Source organism: Orbicella franksi, chromosome 2 (genome assembly GCF_964199315.1).
Source record: "Orbicella franksi chromosome 2, jaOrbFran1.1, whole genome shotgun sequence".
NCBI classification, from domain to species: domain Eukaryota; kingdom Metazoa; phylum Cnidaria; class Anthozoa; order Scleractinia; family Merulinidae; genus Orbicella; species Orbicella franksi.
Genome location: NC_138146.1, coordinates 10,877,944 through 10,897,903, shown reverse-complemented (window position 1 = coordinate 10,897,903; position 19,960 = coordinate 10,877,944). Strand labels below are relative to the sequence as shown.

Sequence of the window (19,960 nt, the reverse complement as noted above, 5' to 3'; positions counted from 1 at the left end):
GCTATTCAAAATCAAAAGAACTTCATTTCAAAAACCGTAACTGCCTTCGAATTCCAGACCTGATATAAAGGATTACAGCGAGCTATTCAAAATCAAAAGAACATCTTTTCAAAAACCGTAACCGCCCACAACCTCCAGGTCTGATTGAATCACGTATTGATATAAAAAACACAAAGGTTCATTATCGTTTCCATTCATTATCAGTGACTATTCAAAATCAAAAGAATTTCTAATGAATGCTCATACTCTCCTTGAAATTCCAGGTTGTGATTAAAACATGTAGTGGTATTGAAAACCACAAAGGCTTATCCTTTCCATTCAATTTCACTGACCTAATTCAAAATCAAAATAATTTCTTTTCAAAGTCCTTAGCCGTCTTCAAATTTTAGGTCTGATTAAATCATGTAAGTTAAAGTATGAAGTTATCTTTTCCATTCAATTTCAACGACCCATTTCAAAATAACAGTACGGATTTGTATTCGCCCGACATGTACTCCAATTTCAAGTTTTATTTATTACCTCTTGAGAATCGTTGTCTTGGTCCGCGTTCTCAATAGAACGGACAGCCGCCAAGAGTGGTTCATCAATCAAATTCATTGCTGGTTTTGAGGACGCTGTCAAACTGAATTTTATGACGCTGCATTTTTGATAATCGATAATCGATTTTGTGAATAATAAGTGCGCGTCTCCACGTGCTCGAGCACAAAATTAAAAGAACTGGGGAAAGCATGTTGGACCACTGACTTTTATTAATGTGGTGGCTCCTAAAAGAGCCGTTTGGTTCTTACCTACATAAAGTCTGTAGGATTTTAAAAGGTGGCCATACCTTGCTTTCTCTGCTTCAAGAAGACGTGATAAGCTCTGGAGAACGGATACGCCGTAATGACGCGGAATTTGTCGCCGTACGATTCCTTCCGTGTTGACCGAGTAAAAAGCCGTCATTAATCTCGTTTCCGTGTTGACCGAGTAAAAAAAACAGCCTGGTGTAATGACGTCATTAATCTCGTTTCCGTGTTGACCGAGTAAAAAAAAAAGCCTGGTGTAATGACGTCATTAATCTCGTTTCCGTGTTGAACGAGTAAAAAGCCTGGTGTAATGACGTCATTAATCTCGTTTCCGTGTTGACCGAGTAAAAAAAAGCCTGGTTTCTAACATAAACAAATAAATCACGCGACTTTAAAGTTAACCAACTTTAATATCAATTTTTTTCCTGAAATTACAGGGCGTGGAAACTGATTATTTACATGACATAAGTTTGAAACCATAACCAAAACGCGTGACACTCGGTCATGGAACAATGGTGAATATTATCATTTAAGTGAAAACCGCAACTCGCTAACGGTTTTACAATCGTTTGTTTTAACTGTTCGTATTTGGGACAACCCCAAGTTTCTAAATCGAGACAAGGAATGTACAAGCGAAGTAAGACAATATCTGCTTGATCTTGCTCATAAGCTCTCTCTTGGTAACGGGGTTGATAAGTGAGTCCGTGTATTTTATGCTTTGCTCACTGTCTCTTTATCCTTGTGAGACAAGTCTTTGAGTGTTGCTGGCTGGAAGAAAGCATGGCGTCCAAAGTGTTCATTCCAAGAGTAATAACCCATTTCACGCACTTGAAATTTCTTTTGCACAAAGAATCCCTCTAAGTCTATGACGAGACATAAGCTGTCCTTAACAGAAGCCATGTTGTTCGAGACTGAAAATTTAATGTCTCTAGAGTTAAGTTTATGGTATTTTTTAGAACCAATCAACATTCTTGACGTGAATTATCTTGATTGGTCTAGTTTACACGGGAGACTAATGATCGTGCGGTCTTCTGTTTCCAGCGAAACATTCGCAGCTCCAACGACCTTTTTATTTTGTTCCCTGACCTTGGCCATGACGCGTAACGTATACAAGTCTTCACAAAATTTCCTTTCTTTTTTCGGATCGAAAAGACGCCCTTTCAATTCCCGCGGAAATTCAATGATGTCGGGATGGTCTGCTACGCAGCAGATGTTGACCTTTTGACATTCGTCCCACAACTCTTGGTCAAAGGGGGTGCCAGGTTCGGAGATCACGTGATCTCTCACCATCTGCTCATCGCAGAATCGGTTAGATTGCTTCTTGTAGGGCAATTGTCCTAGCCAATTGGACACATAATCCTGCCTGTCGGGTTTGAATAATTCATGCGGTCGTGGGTAACCTGCGTGATTGGAGGGGTGTTGGCTCTCTAATAACCAGGCTTTCACTTTCTTACTCGGGGTTTGATCGACCCACTGGAAGAACTTACCGTTACGTTTGGGACAAATGAAGAAGAGACGTCCGGGGTTTTTTTCAGATTGAGACTGGGACATTCTCAAGGGAAGTTCACAGTAGCACTGCATTTTGTCCAACTCATTCTCGAGGTAGAACTGGTGCAATTGACGTTTTGCCCAGTCTATGTAACACTCTACGCGATCCGCACCACAGGACACGAAACACTTGGCAACAGGACACTTGTAATACTCCCACTCTCCGTACTTTGTGACAGTCTTTTTCTTCTGTAAAGCCTCAGACTCGTGTAGTGGGCAACGGTACAAGATCTCAGTATCTACTCTTGTAATTGGTCTTGGTAGTGGTGGTGGTGGTGGCGAATTCCCGAAGGTGTTGGCAGACGATGCGACTCTCGGTAAATCGTTCCACTCTTTAGTAATACCGTCTAAGAATTCATCAGCATTAAAGTCTTCGCCACTCACCACCACATCAATATGCTCAGACACTATTGAAAAAAAATTATTTAAACATTGACTTTTTTTAAAGTTTCTAAAATATGTGTTACTAATCTAACACGCCTTGGTGTAACTTCTTGTCTTCTAAGTAAATGTCTTTGCCTCATGTGTTCTTTTTGTTGCTTTCTCTTTGTCTTGAAGAAACTGTCTCTCTTTTCCACGTCTTCTTCCTCTACTAGACAACGAATCTTTTGTCGCGTACTTAGTCTACCATTTTTTAAAATGGTCTTGATTTTTACAAAATAGTTAAAATCAACCTTGCACTTGGAATTAAACTTTGTTTGTTTTAAGATACCCTTTAAAGGTATTGTAGTGAATGTCTCTCGTTGAGGTTCTATGTTCTTGACCACTACTTTCTCGTTGAACTCAATGGTTGATGGTTTGTACGAATGTAACCATTTATCAAGTAACGTTTCTGTACCCTCCTCAGGTTCCTTTTTGACCTTCTTCACCTGCTTCTCCTTCTTATCTTTGTCCGCCATTTTTCGTTTTCTTTTTGATTTTGTGATAGGATAACGGCAAGGAGATACATTTCCAGGCTGGAAAGAGGTACATGATGTATCTTGCACTTCTACTCCACCATGATCACTTTCAAGTTGTATCATTTCTGGTTCCCCTGTCATATTGTTTATTCTTTCTTCTCTCTTCTTCTGGATGCGCTCAGACCAAACGATGTTTGCGAGTAAAGAAATGAATAGGTCCACACATTATATGGGATTTATCAGCCAATCACCGCTCAGTACTTTTCCATAGCATGGCATCATATTTGACCAATCACAGCATTTTGTAACCAAGTTAGGAAATCAACCTTTGTCAAGGACGCCATCAAACTGGTTTGATAGCGTCCTGTGTTTTCCCACCTTTACTATTCTGACCAACCATAGGATTTTGTGACCAAATAAGGAAATCAACCTTTGTGAAGGACGCCGTCAAACTGGTTTGACAGCGTCCTGTGTTTTCCCACCTTTACTATACTGACCAATCATAGGATTTTGTGACCAAATAAGGAAAAGTATGACGTTAATGTATGTATGAACATGTGATACACCAGTCGCGAACCAGATGACGTCACATCCATATCGTATAAAAGTCAAATCAGTACTTAGCCGTCAGCAGTCAAAGTGTTTGAATCATCTTGGAAACATCATGAAGTTTTGCACGAACAAGAACAACGATAGTCATATCAAGCAGATCATCGACGGTCAAGTCAAGGTCCGTTGGGAAGAATGGCCAGAAGATACCAACACGTTGATTGACACCCTGTTCGTCTTTGACTTTTTGTTTTATAATCAGAACGGTGGAAGTATGTCGGAGACAGATTTGGAAGAAAAAAGACCCGAGCGGAAAGACTCCATCCTAACACGGATGAAAAGTAGTGGCTTGGTGTTTCTCTTTACTTCAGAGTGGTATGAGGTAATGTACGATAGATGTAGGAAAGCCTTTGATTTTGTCGTGTGCGACAGATCCCCTGAGTTGTCTGAAGATACCGACATGTTTGCAGCCACCGTAGGTTTGGCGTATCCGATGCGCGTTGCCCTTGTTTCTCTGTAAAGACCCATTAGAACAATGCAGCAAATCACAGAAGACTTGGAACAAAAAGTGAGAATTCCGTTTGAAATGACAGTTAAAGCGACGCACCAAGGAGTTTGTCACGAACTGTACAAACTGGTTTGTAAGATGGCCAAAGAAGTCGACTTGTAGCAAGAAAGGTTCGACCTCTTGCTGGACAAAAATTTGTGTGAAGATTGTATTGTGGAGAAAGATAGGTTGTGATGTGAAGTTTATATGAAATAATTCATATATGAACTGCGGTTGTAGATGAAAGTGAAGAATGATAATCGCAGTTAATTTACCAATTTAAGCAATTGGAAAGAAGAAGCCTGAAAAAAAAAAAACCTGGTGTGGTTCCCACTTACAAGATTGAGGAGTTGGATGGAACTTTGCTCAAGGGTACCTTTTACGAACAAGATTTACAAAAAGTGAACGTGTCAAAGGATGATTTATTCCGAGTGGACAAGGTCGTGAAGCGAAAAGGAAATAAAGTCTTGGTACGTTGGAAAGGTTGGTCAGATAAATACGACAGTTGGATTGACAAGAAGGACGTGAAAAAGCTTTGATGATGAGTGAGGAGTTTTACATCACCTTACCTAGTCACAGCAATCGCGCAGCGTTTCCGCAGAACCAAAGCAATCATTTCAAAATTCGATTACCCCACCCCATCAGGTTGCAAGGATCGAGTTGAAAAGTGGGATTAATTAGTATCTCGCTACCAGATGTGAAAATTCATCTCCCCAACTTGGTCCATGGTAACGACATCTTATTTACCATGGATTGGATCCTGAAATATCCTTCTGGTGTGTTAAAGTTTGGTAGAGCCCACTTTGATCCAAAAGATCTCGGAGCCGTGGTACAGTACATTGATGGTGTTGGTTTCATGAAAAGTATGGTGACTTTTTTCGAACAGAGGCGCATCCTAAATTACCAAGGACCCCATCTCGGTAGCAGCTATACAGCATCCGATAGAAAGAGAATGTACGTGAAATTTCGTTGGGATGTAGATGATCTGCTAACGGATAACAAGTCCACACACGTACGCTCCAATTGCTCACCAGCATTGAAGATCAATATAATGTTGGCCGTAAAGATGGGATGGTTGAAGGAGAGAAGCCCTGAAAATTATGACTTGGGACCCAATTTACGTCAAGAGTTTTTTACCGACACGGTACCCAATTTAGAAACGATGACACACGATCTGAAAAACGACAGGGGCGAGCCTGTGTTTCGGCTGATAGCAGAAGACCTTTTTCATCTGAGTGTTACTTGCAATTGGCGCTTCACGAATCTCAACAAAGCCTTTCAAAACGTGGTGGGCTCGACGTCACGTTCCTTGTTTATCTATTCTGACGTGGGAGGAAGTTCTGTGGTGGGAAATCAAGTCACGGATCTATTGCGAGAGGTCAATTATCGACGCACAGTTGATGGAAGTCATTACTTTGAACCGCTCCACGTTCAATATATTCCGTTGCGCAAGGCCCAGTTGGACATTATTGAGACGCAAGTGTCGGAGACCACAGGTGAATTGACCGAATTTGGTGAAGGAAACACGATTCTCACCCTTCACTTCAAACGAGCATGAAAGGTGGAAGTTTAACACGATTCAAACCTGACCCACAAGGTGGAGGTGGCTTCGTTCATGAACTGCTGAAAGCGAGTGTTAGAGGAGGTCTGAAAGGGTTAAAAAGCGGTCGCGGCGTTCGAGATCGCATTCGAAAGGCGAAAGAGGGTGCGAAACGGAGTGTTAAACAAGCAGTGAAACGTAAAGCTTACGAAGTCCTAGATAGAAACATCAAGCGAAAATTCAACGACATCTTCGGCGAATAATGAATCCCATCTACTCCAGAGGCTCGAGACTCGTCAAATCTAGAAAGGGGTTGTCAACGTCATGTTGTGAAGGGTTCCCAAAAACCTCGAAACGTCGACGAAAGGTACAAAAAGGCGGATGGATTGGTCCTGAGGTCAGTAAACCTGTTGGCTACGATTGGGATCACATCTTAGCGAGAAGACAACGGAGAAGAAGAAGAAAAATATGACGGATACCTTGATGGACGGTGGCTTGTTACATCCGGGTTCCAAATCAGTCCTGAATCCTCAATTGAACCTGTTCACCGTTCCACCCACTGATCTCAGCATGTCCAGTTATCGCATTGTACCCATTCAGACCTACACGACAGGCATCAACCCCGTGGAATTCCAAGTGGATCCTCAAGAAGATTATGTGGATCTCAGTCGAAGTTTCTTTGAGATTGAGTTGGCACTCAAACTGGCGAATGGTGATAACGTAGTCCAAGCCACGAGACTCTGGCCCACGAACAATTTGGCCCACACTTTGTTCAAATAGATCAGTGTGAGACTCAATGGTACCTTGATCAGTCCTCAGACCGACACTTATCACTACAAAGCATACCTGGAAACATTGCTGAACTACAACAGAGATGATGGAGAAACCGTGTTAAAGCCTCAAGGTTGGTACAATGCCCTGGACTTTCCAACGCCATTGACTGTGAACAACACAAACACGGAAGGAGATGGGCATGAGGCTTTCCAAGCATTGTCCTCCAACCAACAAGCTTCAGTGCAACTCATGAAAGCAGAACAATGCAATTACAGGGATGGGAAACGACACGTGCTAAGGTTCACACCCCACATTCAGGTGTTCCACTTAAACAAATTGCTGGTACCTGGTGTGCAGATTGGAATCCAGATGTACTTCAATTCTCCCAATTTGTTTTTGAATGGTGTGAACGTAGCTGGAAGATTGACACACGAAGAGGTCAAAGTGAGAATGTACCTGTGTCAAGTAAGGCTCAACCCCAGTGTCTACCGAAAGTTGATGACGAAAATGAACGTCAACAGAACCATAGTGGCTTACCCGACCGTGAGAAGTGAAATCAGGACCTTCAACGTGCAAGGGAACCAGCAAAGATACGAGTGCAACAATTTATTTCAAGGCAGAATTCCTAACAGAGTCATCGTTGGGCTTGTGCTTTCAGAAGCCTTCAATGGTACTGTGGCACATGACCCATTCTGTTTTCAAAAGTTTGGTGTGAGTAACATCAGGCAACTGGTCAGAGGAGAAGAGTACCCTTACGAGACCCTGGAGCTAGTGCACAACGACGGTACCCAAGATCTGAGAGGTTACTATCGATTCTTACAAGCTACAGGATGTTTGTGCAAACATCAAGGTAACATGGTCAGAAGCGAAGACTGGAGTCAAGGCAAGAATTGCACACTGTTTGTATTTGACAATGCAGCCAACGGATGTTTGGACAGTCCGGTGTTGAACCCCAAGCAGTCAGGAGAGTTACAGATCGTGCTGAACTTCGGTGTACCACCAGGTAACAACATCACAGTCATCTTGTACGGAGAGTTTGAAAACCTCTTGGAAATAGACAAGAACAAAGCCGTGTTGTACGACATTTACCAACGCTAATGGAAAAAGTACCTCTGAATAACGTGCAACTGGATCATTTGGCGAAAGCGGATGCCATTTTGAAACCTCACTTTTACGGGACGGTGGCTTGTGATCGATTACCACGTCGACCGATCAAGAAAGAACCTCGTGGGTACATTGTAAACACAGATCCACATGATAGACCGGGCCGACACTGGCTGGTGCTTTGGACCCATAGTGGGAATGTGTGCGAGGTGATGGACAGCTACGCCCTACCTTTAGAGACTTACAAGTCAACACAGCCTTTGCAAGACTGGTTAAAAAGTCGATGGAAACATGTCAATTACAATGGACTGCAATCGATTTACAGTAAAAGCTGTGGTGATTACGCCTTGTTCTATTTAAAAGACAGAGCGAGAGGTCAAAGCATGAACGAGTTCTTGAGGCGTTTCTCGAAACAAGATTATGTAGACAACGATCACAAAATAGGCCAGAAGAGGTTGATCGAGAAAGAGTTAGAATGGGATAAAGTGTGTAAAGTGAAAAATCACCAAGACACCTCTCGTTGCGGTGTGAGATATTTAGTGTAATGATTGTTGGTTTGACATTAAAATACGACTGAAAACGTTCATTTTCCGTGTGATGATCTTGTAGTACAATGGTTAGTATTCTGGACTGTCACTCGAGAGATCAGGGCTCCATTCCCCGTTGGGTAGAATTTTTCCTTTCCATGCGGTATCAAAAGTAGCATGCCCATGCGCGTTTGGTCATTTGGACTCATGGAACGACGCAAGTCTTGTCGATTTCACACCCCTTCCAGTCTGTTGGTGGTGGGTCCTTCAGGGTGTGGCAAGACTGTGTTTACCACCAAACTTTTACTGAACAACCTCGATTTGTTTCATACCCCACCCTCCCAAATACATTATTGTTAGGGAGAGTGGCAAGACGGGTTTCAGCCCATGAAAGAACAGGGGGTCAAGTTTCACGAAGGCGTTCCCGACCCAGATCAACTGAAAACGTGGTTTCCTAAAGGCGGATTACTCGTGTTGGACGATCTAATGGCTGAAGGAGGGAACGATAAACGAGTGTTGGATCTGTTCACCAAACATTCTCACCATCAGAACGTCACCGTGCTCTACTTGTGCCAAGACATGTTTCCACCGGGGAAATATGCCAAGAGTATTTCCAGAAACGCCCACTATGTCGTAGCCTTCAAGAATCCACGAGATCAATAAGGCATGAGAAATTTACTGTTACAGGCATTTCCCACCCAATGGCAAGTTTTACAAGACACGTTTCAGCGTTTGACAGAACGTCCGTTCGGATACATGGTTTTGGATTTACATCCAGGCAGTTCGGACGATCAAAGGATTCTCAGCCACCTTTTAAAGGACGAAGGATGTATGAGATGTCACAAATTCATCGAGACATCGTGATGAGTTCTTCCCAAGATTCAATCACTACCGTATCTCTAATGAACGGATCCAAGAAAAGCGCCCAGTTGGTAAACAAAGATTTGTTGTACCGATTGGATGGGTTGTTTGCCTTTTACCACCGTCAGTGGTGGTGTCATCGCCAGATGTTTTACCACTTTAAGTGGTGCCACGGTTGTTTGAACGCTTTGGCATTGATCATCGTGGCAGCAGGCATTGTCGTAGGATCCGTCTTAGAAAACAGTCTCCTGATTGCCTGTTTAACTGCCGCTGGAACTGTGATTAAGGGGTGGAACGATTTCAAAACGTTTTCGTTCAAAATCGACATGTGTCGCTTTGCCTACACCACTTACGACAAAACATTGATCGAATTGAGAACCTACGTGCGAGGACTTCCGATGGAGGAGTTTGAGGGATTTTTAATCAAGATGCAAACCTTGGATGACACAATCACTGATTTCACACCCCCAGTATCTGACAAGTGCGTGCAAGAATACGAACAACGATTTCGCTACGACCACGTCGATAAAAGCGGGAGCACTTACGTGTGAGTGGTAGTATGTGTCATGAAGAGCAAACGAACAGTTCGTAAAAAACCAGGGAGACGTAGGAGGACACAAAAAGGGGGATTGTTACCATTGGCAGCTCTCATTCCAGCTTTAGTAGCAGCAGGCAAGGCGGCGGCTCTAGGAGGAATCTCTGGTGCAGCTGGTTACGGTGTGAAAAAAGGTTTGGAAGTTGCTTCGCGTAAACGTCGACGATGAAAAATAAACCAAAGACCAAGAAAAGAAGTAAACAGCGAGGTTGAGCACTGGCACGACGTAAACATAGATTGGTTGACAAGATCGCCGAAGGAGCTAGTATGTTCTTATCGGGACCCTCAACTATCTTTCCTACGCTGGCTTTGAAATTAGCGGGTCAGGCAGCAAAAGGAATCAGAGACAATGTGAATCACTATAACAAGAGACAACGTGGAGGTGCACTGTTTACTGTTCTCAAGAATGCAGCCAAGATCGGGTACAAGCTCGGAAAGGACAAATGATATAAGTGAATGGGTGTAAAGGGTGTCACAGGCAGTTACAACAGACGCCCTACACCTTGGGAAGTATGATTCGATTACGCAGACAACGCCCTTTCTTGGAAGCTATTCTCCAAGAGGCCAATGGGAACAGGAGACAAGAGATGTTAGAACATGCTAATGCAGATAAAATCAACGCCGTAAGCGAAATGGTTCTCAATCTATTACGAAAGAGAATTCCCGTTCACCCAATTACCATGGCGAAACTGCATCGCTATAAGACAACGCTACGCGAGGTGGGGAAACGCAGAAACTCGGTCAAGAGGCGAAGAGAACATCTCCAAAAACAAAAAGGTAGCGGATTCTGGCAAGGTTTGAACGACGTGTTCCAAGCATGTCGATGTGAAACACCAGAGATGCCCACGGTTTTCCACTGCAAGGTTACGACTTCGTCCCTAAACCCAAAGACACCTTGAGCGAATTGGTCAGGTTATTACAACAAGCCAACGAAAGAGAAGACGCCCTGAAACGTGATGTGGAACATTGGCATCGAGCTTACAACGCCCTCCTTCAAGAGCATATGGCATTTAAGTACGAGGATCTGTGTTCAGCTTGCAAGCGACACCGCGACGAGACCGAAGCAGGTGAGACCATCCTGTTGTGTAAGGAGTGTTCTACAGTAGAAGAAACAAAACATAGCCTGGAGCTGAAACTAGAAAAGGTTCATCAAGAGGTTCGTTACTGGCAAGACTGCTACGAAACGTTACTCCAACAACATTTCGAGGATGACAGAAGAGGTCATGATGGTACCCACAAAAGAGTTAGACCAATTGGTTCAGTATTACAAAGGAGAAATCACCGACAATGTCTTGTTGAACAAAGCGGGTCGATTGGCCGCCGAAAGTCACGTGATACTCCGTGATAAATCTTTCCAGATTCGATTGCCATCAAGAAAATTAAACCTCTAGCTCGTCAGAGAGGTCGTTTAACCAAACGTATCAGACAAATTGGTCCTTTGTCGAGCAATAGTGCTGATGTCGGTGAAGAGGAAGATGGGGAGGAAGGAGATTTGGTGAAGGATCCGTTGGAAACCATGTTCAAACAATTGATTAAGAACGCTTCTCGAGGTACAAAAACACCAAAGATCAAGGAAGAAGCTACACCGTCTACGTCAGGTGTTAAAAAGAAGCAACCCGCTGCTAAAACACCCATTCCACCACCTCACTCGGATCTGGGAACGCTCCTAAGAAAGGCTGACATTCTCCTGGGTAAAGACAAGCGCAAAGGCAAGGGCAAACGTAAAAACGACGCCGAACGTTTAAAACCTACGAGTGGTTGGGAAGACTGGGCCAAAGGAAAGAAACTGAGAAGAAATCTAAAACACGATTATGACTCGGACTAAGACCCGTACGCGCAAGTATCGCCAACGTGGATGTGGTTTTGACATTCAAAAATTGCTAGGCAAGACGGGGATTGAATTTCACTGGCCTGGGTACCAGTACATGGGGCCTGGGACCAAGTTGGCAAAGAGACTGAAACGAGGAGACCCAGGCATCAACCGACTGGACAAGATTGCCAAACAACACGACATCGGTTACAGTCGCGCTAAGAATTTGCAAGACAAGTGGAAAGCAGATACAAAGATGATCAAGGCCATAACGAGGTTACCCGGCAACAAAACGGTGACTGAAAAGATTGTGAAAAGAATCATGCAGGCGAAGAAAAAGTTAAAATTGTAATCGATTCTCCCTTTGGAGTTCATGTTGTTATTATTCAATAAAAGTTGAGAAATGAAATATCAGACTCTGTGTTCGTTTTAAAGCAAAGGTTAGTATTAAAATCCTGATTACAATGTGTGTGCTCTATTTTAGAAACCAGGCTTTTTACTCGGTCAACACGGAAACGAGATTAATGACGTCAAAGGGGGCGGGGCTTCTGGTTACCATGGATACGTCAAACTCGAGAAAACAATAGAACTCCTTTCCATAACAATACTTTTTCATTTGCATCACAATACCTGTCAAATCCGTACTGGACTAGCCCATAGCACTACTCATTTTCCATCTTACACACTTCTTCGTACATATCGTCCAGTGCATCATGCTTGTAATATTTACAATTACGCCAAGAACAGTCACCAGTGTACGGTCGCCAGTTCAAGGCATCGCTCCTATCATTACTTACATAAAAAGCAACACTCATGCTACCTTTACAGTCCTCACAAAGATCTTCATCCTTGGGGTCCATGGCATCGAAGAAGAAACGATCCTTCCACCGGGTGACCTCCTGATCGAGTGAACTAGCTAATCTTTCATTTTTTCACGCATACTTTTGTAATCACGGCACACATCAAAACTAACTTTCCTGTTCAGTTTGCTCAGAGTCCAATTGGCCAATTGTTGTCTGAAACAAATGGGTTCCAAGAACTCGCTCAGGGCTTTTGTCATGTTGAAGTTCAGAGGGGAGGTGGTCAAGAGACAAGTTCCCTCCACGTCCAAGACTGGGGGTGATGCCCTGGTGACCATGAAGTGTTGCCTCTCTTTCACGTAGTAAAAGTGAAACCAATCATAGGTGAAGAGAAACACCTCGCATTGACACGTCCTGAGCAGGGATAAGATTTGCCTTTGCCATTCGGGTCTCGGGGTCAGCAATTGGGTCTCTGTCCAATACTCATCATCGGCCAACGGTTTATAGAAAAACATGTGAAGAAAAATCACATCTTTGGGGGTGACTCTGGATCTAAGGTTTCCAGGGGTTGCAGCTCCACTTCACAAATGGCATCCACGTGAAGTCTGATTTCATTGCTATTAGTGTAATAAGGCATTGTTTTGGTTTCAAAAGGTGGAAGATTATGATGATTACGGGTGTCAAACCGTAACAGGTGTCCTTTAAACGTGTGACACACCGGAGACAACACCCTAAGTTTCAAATGAAATATTTGGTGTAGCAAGCCTTTCTGCTTCGCAGCCTTCTCCAAGTTGGTAGCAGCGTCTCGCAGGGTTCGGACACGTCGACGAAGATCTGCAATATTTCAAGTTGTGTGACAGGTTCTCGCTGGTCCTAAGGTTCTTGAGTCACTTGATCAACTGAAAAAACAAGAACTATGTGCTCTTTTTATACTCTTCAGAAGTGTTGTGATTGGTCAGATCTGCAAATGACGTCAAAAGTAAAAGTACTGAATCATGTGAAAGTCAGAGTACAGATCACACCGCACACCCTCATCACGTGAAAGTCAAAGGTCGAATCACGCCACCCTTCCTAATATGGTCATGAAGTGGTGTGAATGGTCAGATCCAAAAATCACGCGTTGGAAAAGTACTAAATCACGTGAAAATCAAAGTACGGATTGTGTATATGGACAGATCACGCGTCAGAAAAGTACTGAAGCATGTGAAAGTCAAAGGTCGGATCACGTCATTTTCCATATATGGTCGTAACTTGTTGTGATTGGTCAGGATCGAAATCACGTCATGATACATGGCATTCGCTGATTGGTTTGTCTCACTGGTATAAGTCGTTCACCCCCTCATTTGACATCATTCGCAAGTTGAGAGTAGTGCCAGAACAACTTATGTCTGTCGAGCTTTCCACAAACATGGAAGATGAATCTCCTACTCGCTACATGTTGAGTGAAGGAAGTGTGTGTTTACCAAAACAAGAGAAAGAAGAAGACGCCATGATAGATTATTCGTACAATCCCTATTCTCCACCCAAATATCCAACAGTAGGGCAAAAAAAGAAAGAGGGCACTCAAGAAAGAGAAAGTAGAAAAGAAACCAAAGGCCACGAAGATCAAGCAGGAATCCGTCACCAGCGATCTGAGGGAACACAGAGATCCTGTACTCTTGCCCTGTGCATCTGAACGATACTTTACAAAAGAAAGGGACCAACACTCAGTATGGCCATTGGGCGTACTACAAGTGCCCCGTCCAGAATTGTTTTGTCAGCTGTGGTGTGGACAATGTAGAGTATTACTTAGAGTCGGCCAAACATCAACTCCACAACTTCTACCTGGCCAAACCCGTACACATCATGAATTGTTACTGTCATCGTCTATTGATCATGTCCTTGTACCAGTCAGAGAAGAATCCAGGGAGATTATACCTAAAATGTTCCAAACGTTGGTGCGATTTCTTCCAATGGGTGGATCAAGAACCCCGAGGCAAAGCCAAAGCTTGGATAAAAGGAGGTAGAATCCAACAAAAGGTATCCACGACGCCAAAATTCGAGAAAGAGAAGAAAAAAGAAAGAGAACGTATGTTGAACGACAAGAGAGGGAACGTCAGTATGCAGAGAAAATGAGAAGTGGAACTCTTGAAGAACGGGAACGAGAACGCGTGTATCTTCAGGAAAAGAAGAGGAATGGAGGATTGATCAATGATGTCATGGAAAGGCGACGGTGGGGGTAGGTAGGCTCCTCTGAAGGGAATTGGATCTGGGACGAGTGAAGTGACATGGCAAGCTTTGATTGGTCAACCTATCTCATAAAGACCCATTTGCAAGTGAGCATTCATTCATTTTGAAACATGGAGGTGTTACAGGATGAACTCTGCTTCATTTTGGATTTAGAAGGTTTCTTTCTCAACAAAACATTTCATGTCAGAGAATTAGCTTATTACACTTGGAACGGAGAACACGGGCGCCATGGTTTCTTCATCCCCATACCGTACAAGAACTTGAGCGACAAAGACAAACGAACTGTGATTTTTGTGAGAAGGAAGATGCATGGATTGACCTATCAACCCCTTAAGGCTGAACATTTCCAAAAACCTGAAGTCCTCAGCGAGCTAATCAAGGACATATACTCGATGTGCAAAGATTGCAGTAATGGCGAGAGAACCATGGTGGGATACAAGGGAGGCCATGTGGAGAAAGATCTGTTAATGAAACTGAACATTCCTTGTCTCAATCTAGAAACTTTACGTTGTCCTAAATACGACAAACTCTGACACATCTTTCCACATGAGAAATTGTTACCCAGTTGCAGTTTTCATGCCGATGACACAGTTCATCATTGTCCTATCACTGAGTGTCATGCTTTTTGGTATTGGTACAAAAGTTTCATTGCAAACGAGTGATTAAAAATAGTTTTTTCATTTTCAATTCTGTGTGATCATTGACTTTCGGGGGTACCCCCTTCCTTTTTTCATCTCTACCAAGAGATATTTTGTTTTGTGAACATTTTGCTCATTTAAAGGGAGGGGACTGGGGAAGCCGAACAGTAAGTACTCTAATTTATTCTGATTGGTTCCCGATTGTAATTGTAAAGATTCTAGAGGTTGCCTTTACTCAAATCTTAAGCAACTACAGGGGTAGCGCGGTGCAAGATATTCGAACTCCACTTGGTAGATTCAAACTGATTTAATGACAGATCAAGTCCATAGATCTAGTTCACAATACGTAGCGACTGAAGAGGTAGCGAAAACCAGTAGATCGCAAGTAGTGGTAGCAGATACGAATAGGAGTAGTAGTCGTACAAGTAGATGTAGTAGGTTCCAACTGAAAAGCGATAGTTAAGAATACGTCCTACTTAGATAAGGCATAAAATACAAATCTAACAGGATTGAATTATCATAATAAAACTAACAAGATCACAGCGTGAAACAAATAGACTCGGACCCAAGTCTCTCAGTTTTCATCATGGCCACTTGCCGGATGGACCTCGGTCGTTTAGGACCACAGGACACTGTAAGTATCGAGTTTGAAGCTGCATGACATTTTTGGTGTGACCCTGGCGTGATTTGTGTCGCCATGGAAATCCGTGAGACCGATCCCAGTCCTCTGTCGAGGCTAGTGGGCTGTTTTCCAACGTGGCCGACTTTTGTGGGCGCCACCATCTTGAATTCTTAATTCGGCTCTGGATTGGCTAAAAATAAAATAGCGCCATCTTGAATTTGGAGAACGATAGAATCCATTGTTCTCTAAACAATAGCCTAGTGTCCTTCTCGGTTCCTGATTGGTTACCGCTCATATGAGCACCCTATACTACTTCTATGCCCTTGCAGTATCTTTCGATGAGGTCGTACCTTTGAAGGTTTAGTGTCGTTCTCTGTAGCCACATTGGTGCTGCCAGAAGTGGTTTCTTCAGAATCTGTTCAAGGGGCTTGTGACCATTTTACACGGTCACTTCCTTACCGAAGATATAAGGATGGAACTTCTTGCATGCACGCATCATAGACAGCATTTCTTTTGCAATTTGTGCATAACGTCCTTCAACGTCAGTTAAGGAACGTCAAGAATAGGCAATAGGCTGGCCGTCTTGAATGAGTACCACAGGCTTATTGACGTCAAAGTATTTCAGTACTGGTTGGCTGCAACATTGCTCTTTTAGTTTAAGGAAAGCCTCTTCTTGAGCTGGTTGCCAGTCAAACAAGGCGTCTGTCTTCATAAGCTCTCCGAGTGGGGCGTCCAACTCACTCAGGTTGGGAATGAACTTTGCAAGGTAGGTGACGAATCCTAGGAATCGTTAGGCATCGTCTTTGTTCTTTGGGGTGGGGACAGCTGCCACTTTCGATGGGTCTGGCTTCAATCCTTCAGATATCAGGAGGTGTCCAATGCATGGGACTGCTGGTTGTCTGATTAAGCACTTCTGAAGATTCAGCTTCAAGTTGTAGATGGTTGCTCTTTCGATGACCTTGCAAAGCACCGTGTCATGATGTTCAGTGTTTGATCCTGCGAGTAGAATGTCATCCATAATAGCTGTGGCTCCCTCTATTCCCTCCAGCATGATGCAGATGCAGACTTTCTCGCCTTGAATCGAAACTACCATAGAACTGACCCACTCGGTTGGCTTTGTTACCCAGACTATGTAGCCATTGATTTCCATTTCATGGAGTTTGTTGGTGGCCCTTTCCTTTAGTGCTACCGGGAGGCGGCGGGCGGCATGGACCACACCTTTGGCATTAGGTTTCAGTTTTATTGTGTAGGTTCCAGGCAGTGTACCGATTGTTTGAGTGAGGTCTGGGAACTTGTGAAGTCCTTCGGGAACTTGATCTCCCTCGACGGTGGAGGGCATGTCAACGCATGCTAGTCTCAAGATTAACTGTAGTGCCTCAGCGGTGTTTCCTGATAGTGCGTTTTCTTGGTCGATGTCAACACTCTGAAATGTGGTGGTGGCCAGGTTGCTGTTGTGTTCCAAAGACAATTCAGCCACTGCTACAGGCTTAATCTGTTGGTTGGATTGTCTGGTAATTAGAAAGGGTAAGTGTGTTGCAGTGGGCACCTGTGTCAATTTTGAACTTGATTTGTTTGTTTTCCACTCTGCATCTTATGGTCCACTTGTCATCTGGCACAGTATCGGCAAGCTGAGTAATGGATGTGTAATACCTCTGTTTCTGAATCATCATCTGAGCTGGTGTCAACCTTGTGTACACGAAGGCGGCGGTTGCACACTGCTAACCAATGGTTAGGCTTCTTACAGTAAGAGCATGTGGAGCCCAGGGCGGGGCATTTTCCTTGATTCCAGTCATGCTGAGGTTCTTTGGCACACCTGGGGCAGTGCTTCCCTTTTTGCGAGTCAGGTTTCTTCGGATTGATTGGACGTTTCAGTTTTTTCGGATCCAGTGCTAAGATGGGAGGTCCCTCGTGGCGAACAACGCATACTTGCTTCTCGGACATTTCGTAATGTTGCCCTACTTCGATGGCTTTGGCTAGAATTACGATCAAGCAGTCTCTCTTGGAGCTTCTCTGCGTGTACCCCATCAATGATAGAATCAATCAGAATGTCATCAGGGTCGGTATATTCAGTCCATAGGAACAAGACGAAGATCTTTCACAAAATTGGCGAACGACTCGCCTGTGTTTTGCTTGCGTAATTTCATCTTACGCCTTGCGATGCACTTGTTTTTTGCGGTCGTAGGTAGGCTTCAAGTTCGTCGAGAACTTTTATTGGGTCTTTTTGTTCTCCCTCTCCCCACTGGAGCATCTTGTAGATTTCTCGGCCTTGTGGACCTATCCATGTTCCGAGCCATCCGGCTTTTTCTTCTGCTTTGAGTTTGCTGAGCGGCCTGTCGAACACGAAGCCAACATGATTGCGAAAGCGGCTGAACTCCTCGTACAAATCTTGGCTGTCCCAGTCAATGTGCGGGTGATCAAACGGTATCTGAGACATCATCCAGGCTGAAATTCGGTTTCGGATGGCTTGTTTAAAGCGAGGAGTTGTCCATTCTGACACTATGTAACATACAGAAGCCATGTTATTTATTATATGAGTCCTGTGAGCATGCGATACAAGTATATACCGCTGGCCGGTATCGGCCGCATACGTTACAAGGACCACTTTCAGCGGTTTGCTCGTTGTACCATCCTCTTGGTTTCGAAGCTCTGGTTATACTCTCAGCCAAAGTGATTCTACAAGATTTGTGCCGTAGAAGGTTGAAGTGAGATGATCCAATTCCTGACGACGAAAAGAATCATTGAATAAATGATCCAGATTTTCTCAGGGAGCCCGAATCAAGATGGCCCTTACTACCGGTCGCCAAAATACCGCATGACGACCCAGAAATCAAGAGGGAGACTGAAGTCCTTTTCTCTCTTACCGACACTGGTATTAATTGTATCAGTCAACTCCTTGCGTACTTTTCACCATGGTCTTGTCTTAAAAAATTCATTGTCAGGACTGTGCTACCGGGAGAAGCTAAAGCAGTGGTCTAAAAGACGTAGAGAAGGACTGGCATCAGTACAGTACTCCTCTGAAGACAGGGCAAGCGAACCTATTAATGTAGACGAGATCAACAAGGCAGAAAAAAAGTTCGCAAATTCGTCCAACGTTTAAGTTTCGAAGAGGAGTTGTCAAGGCTCAAAGAACAAGACGAAGTAAACGGAAGCAACGACTTGAAGAGTGCACAGGAGTGGAAACCGCAGATTAAGAAATTGAATGCGATCTACAAGCTTAATCCAATGAGTCGGTGGTCTGCTGTACGTCGGTGGGCGCGTCAAGCAAGTACCAATCCCATACGCCGCAAAGCACCAAATCATTCTGACAAATAAGCAGTGCATGAGTTCTTCCGGATGGATGAAATATACTCTCGCAACCGGTGGCGACAGATCCAGTATCTGGCGGACCTATTCTGTCGAAGGTGGATCAAGGAGTACCTCCCATCCCTTCAAGAAAGACAGAAATGGAATCGACCCCGGAGGAATTTTGTCATTGGCGACATCGTCTTAGTGGCTGATGCGAGCTGTCCGATAAGCTGCTAGCCGCCTGCCCGTATCGTTGATGTACAACGAAGTGATGATGATGGCTTCGTTCAAAGAGTTCTTGGAGCTAAATGCTGCGTGGAATTGTTCTTCAGTTACAGGCCTGTTGTTGATGGACATTTCGCGAACAATCCTGCTCAAGCACTTGTTTACGGAACTCAAAACGGAATCCCCCTCTTTAAACACTACAGGACTGGACAAAGCTTGTAACGAACAATTGTTCGACGCCCGTATGGCTTGGTTCTATCTTAGTAATTAGATTAGCACGCTGCGAACGTGACCCTATTATTTGTGAAAATTTCCACCTCAACCTCCCTCTGGTGCTACTGTTTGAACGCGCTGAAGTGCAATGCGGGAAAGGTCTATGGTGCATCTCGTACGTATCCAGGATCTATACTGTTCCAACTTTATCATTTTGGTGGAATTTATGTGTCTTTCTGAGGACACCCCAAAAAATTCTTCAAGGACTCTTCAAGGCGAATGACCGCATCTCCGTGTTCGTCGATATGCTTCTTTCGGTCGAGGCAGCTTATTGTAGCGGATACGTTGTTTATTTAAAGTTCGAAGTCAGTGTTAATGGCATTTAAAATCCTTGCAGACATGTCTTCAC

The 19,960-nt window shown here is 43.8% G+C and overlaps 4 protein-coding genes and 2 pseudogenes across 5 annotated transcripts in view; 4 read left to right on the top strand and 2 right to left on the bottom strand.

Annotated features, from left to right (window-relative positions):
• Positions 1-19,960, bottom strand: part of LOC145480087 (uncharacterized) — a 337,189-nt pseudogene that overhangs the window by 185,407 nt on the left and 131,822 nt on the right. The gene's annotated exons all lie outside the window — the stretch shown is intronic.
• Positions 1-19,960, bottom strand: part of LOC145480039 (uncharacterized) — a 206,449-nt gene that overhangs the window by 159,071 nt on the left and 27,418 nt on the right. The window lies entirely within an intron of this gene.
• The window catches only part of LOC145480020 (uncharacterized), a 202,077-nt gene that overhangs the window by 176,569 nt on the left and 5,548 nt on the right, over positions 1-19,960 (top strand). The window lies entirely within an intron of this gene.
• Positions 5,544-6,901, top strand: LOC145477991 (uncharacterized). The gene has a single exon (XM_081455873.1). The coding sequence runs from the start codon at positions 6,337-6,339 to the stop codon at positions 6,646-6,648; it is 312 nt and encodes a 103-aa protein (XP_081311999.1). The 5' UTR covers positions 5,544-6,336; the 3' UTR covers positions 6,649-6,901.
• Positions 6,892-8,164, top strand: LOC145477990 (uncharacterized protein F54H12.2-like). Its single transcript, XM_081455872.1, has one exon. The coding sequence runs from the start codon at positions 6,892-6,894 to the stop codon at positions 7,738-7,740; it is 849 nt and encodes a 282-aa protein (XP_081311998.1). The 3' UTR covers positions 7,741-8,164.
• On the top strand, positions 8,284-10,143 carry LOC145468201 (uncharacterized; annotated as a pseudogene).

Excerpts from the sequence above, each read along its gene's own strand:
- LOC145477991 (XM_081455873.1), top strand. The coding sequence starts at position 6,337 with ATGACGGATACCTTGATGGACGGTGGCTTGTTACATCCGGGTTCCAAA.
- LOC145477990 (XM_081455872.1), top strand. The coding sequence starts at position 6,892 with ATGAAAGCAGAACAATGCAATTACAGGGATGGGAAACGACACGTGCTA.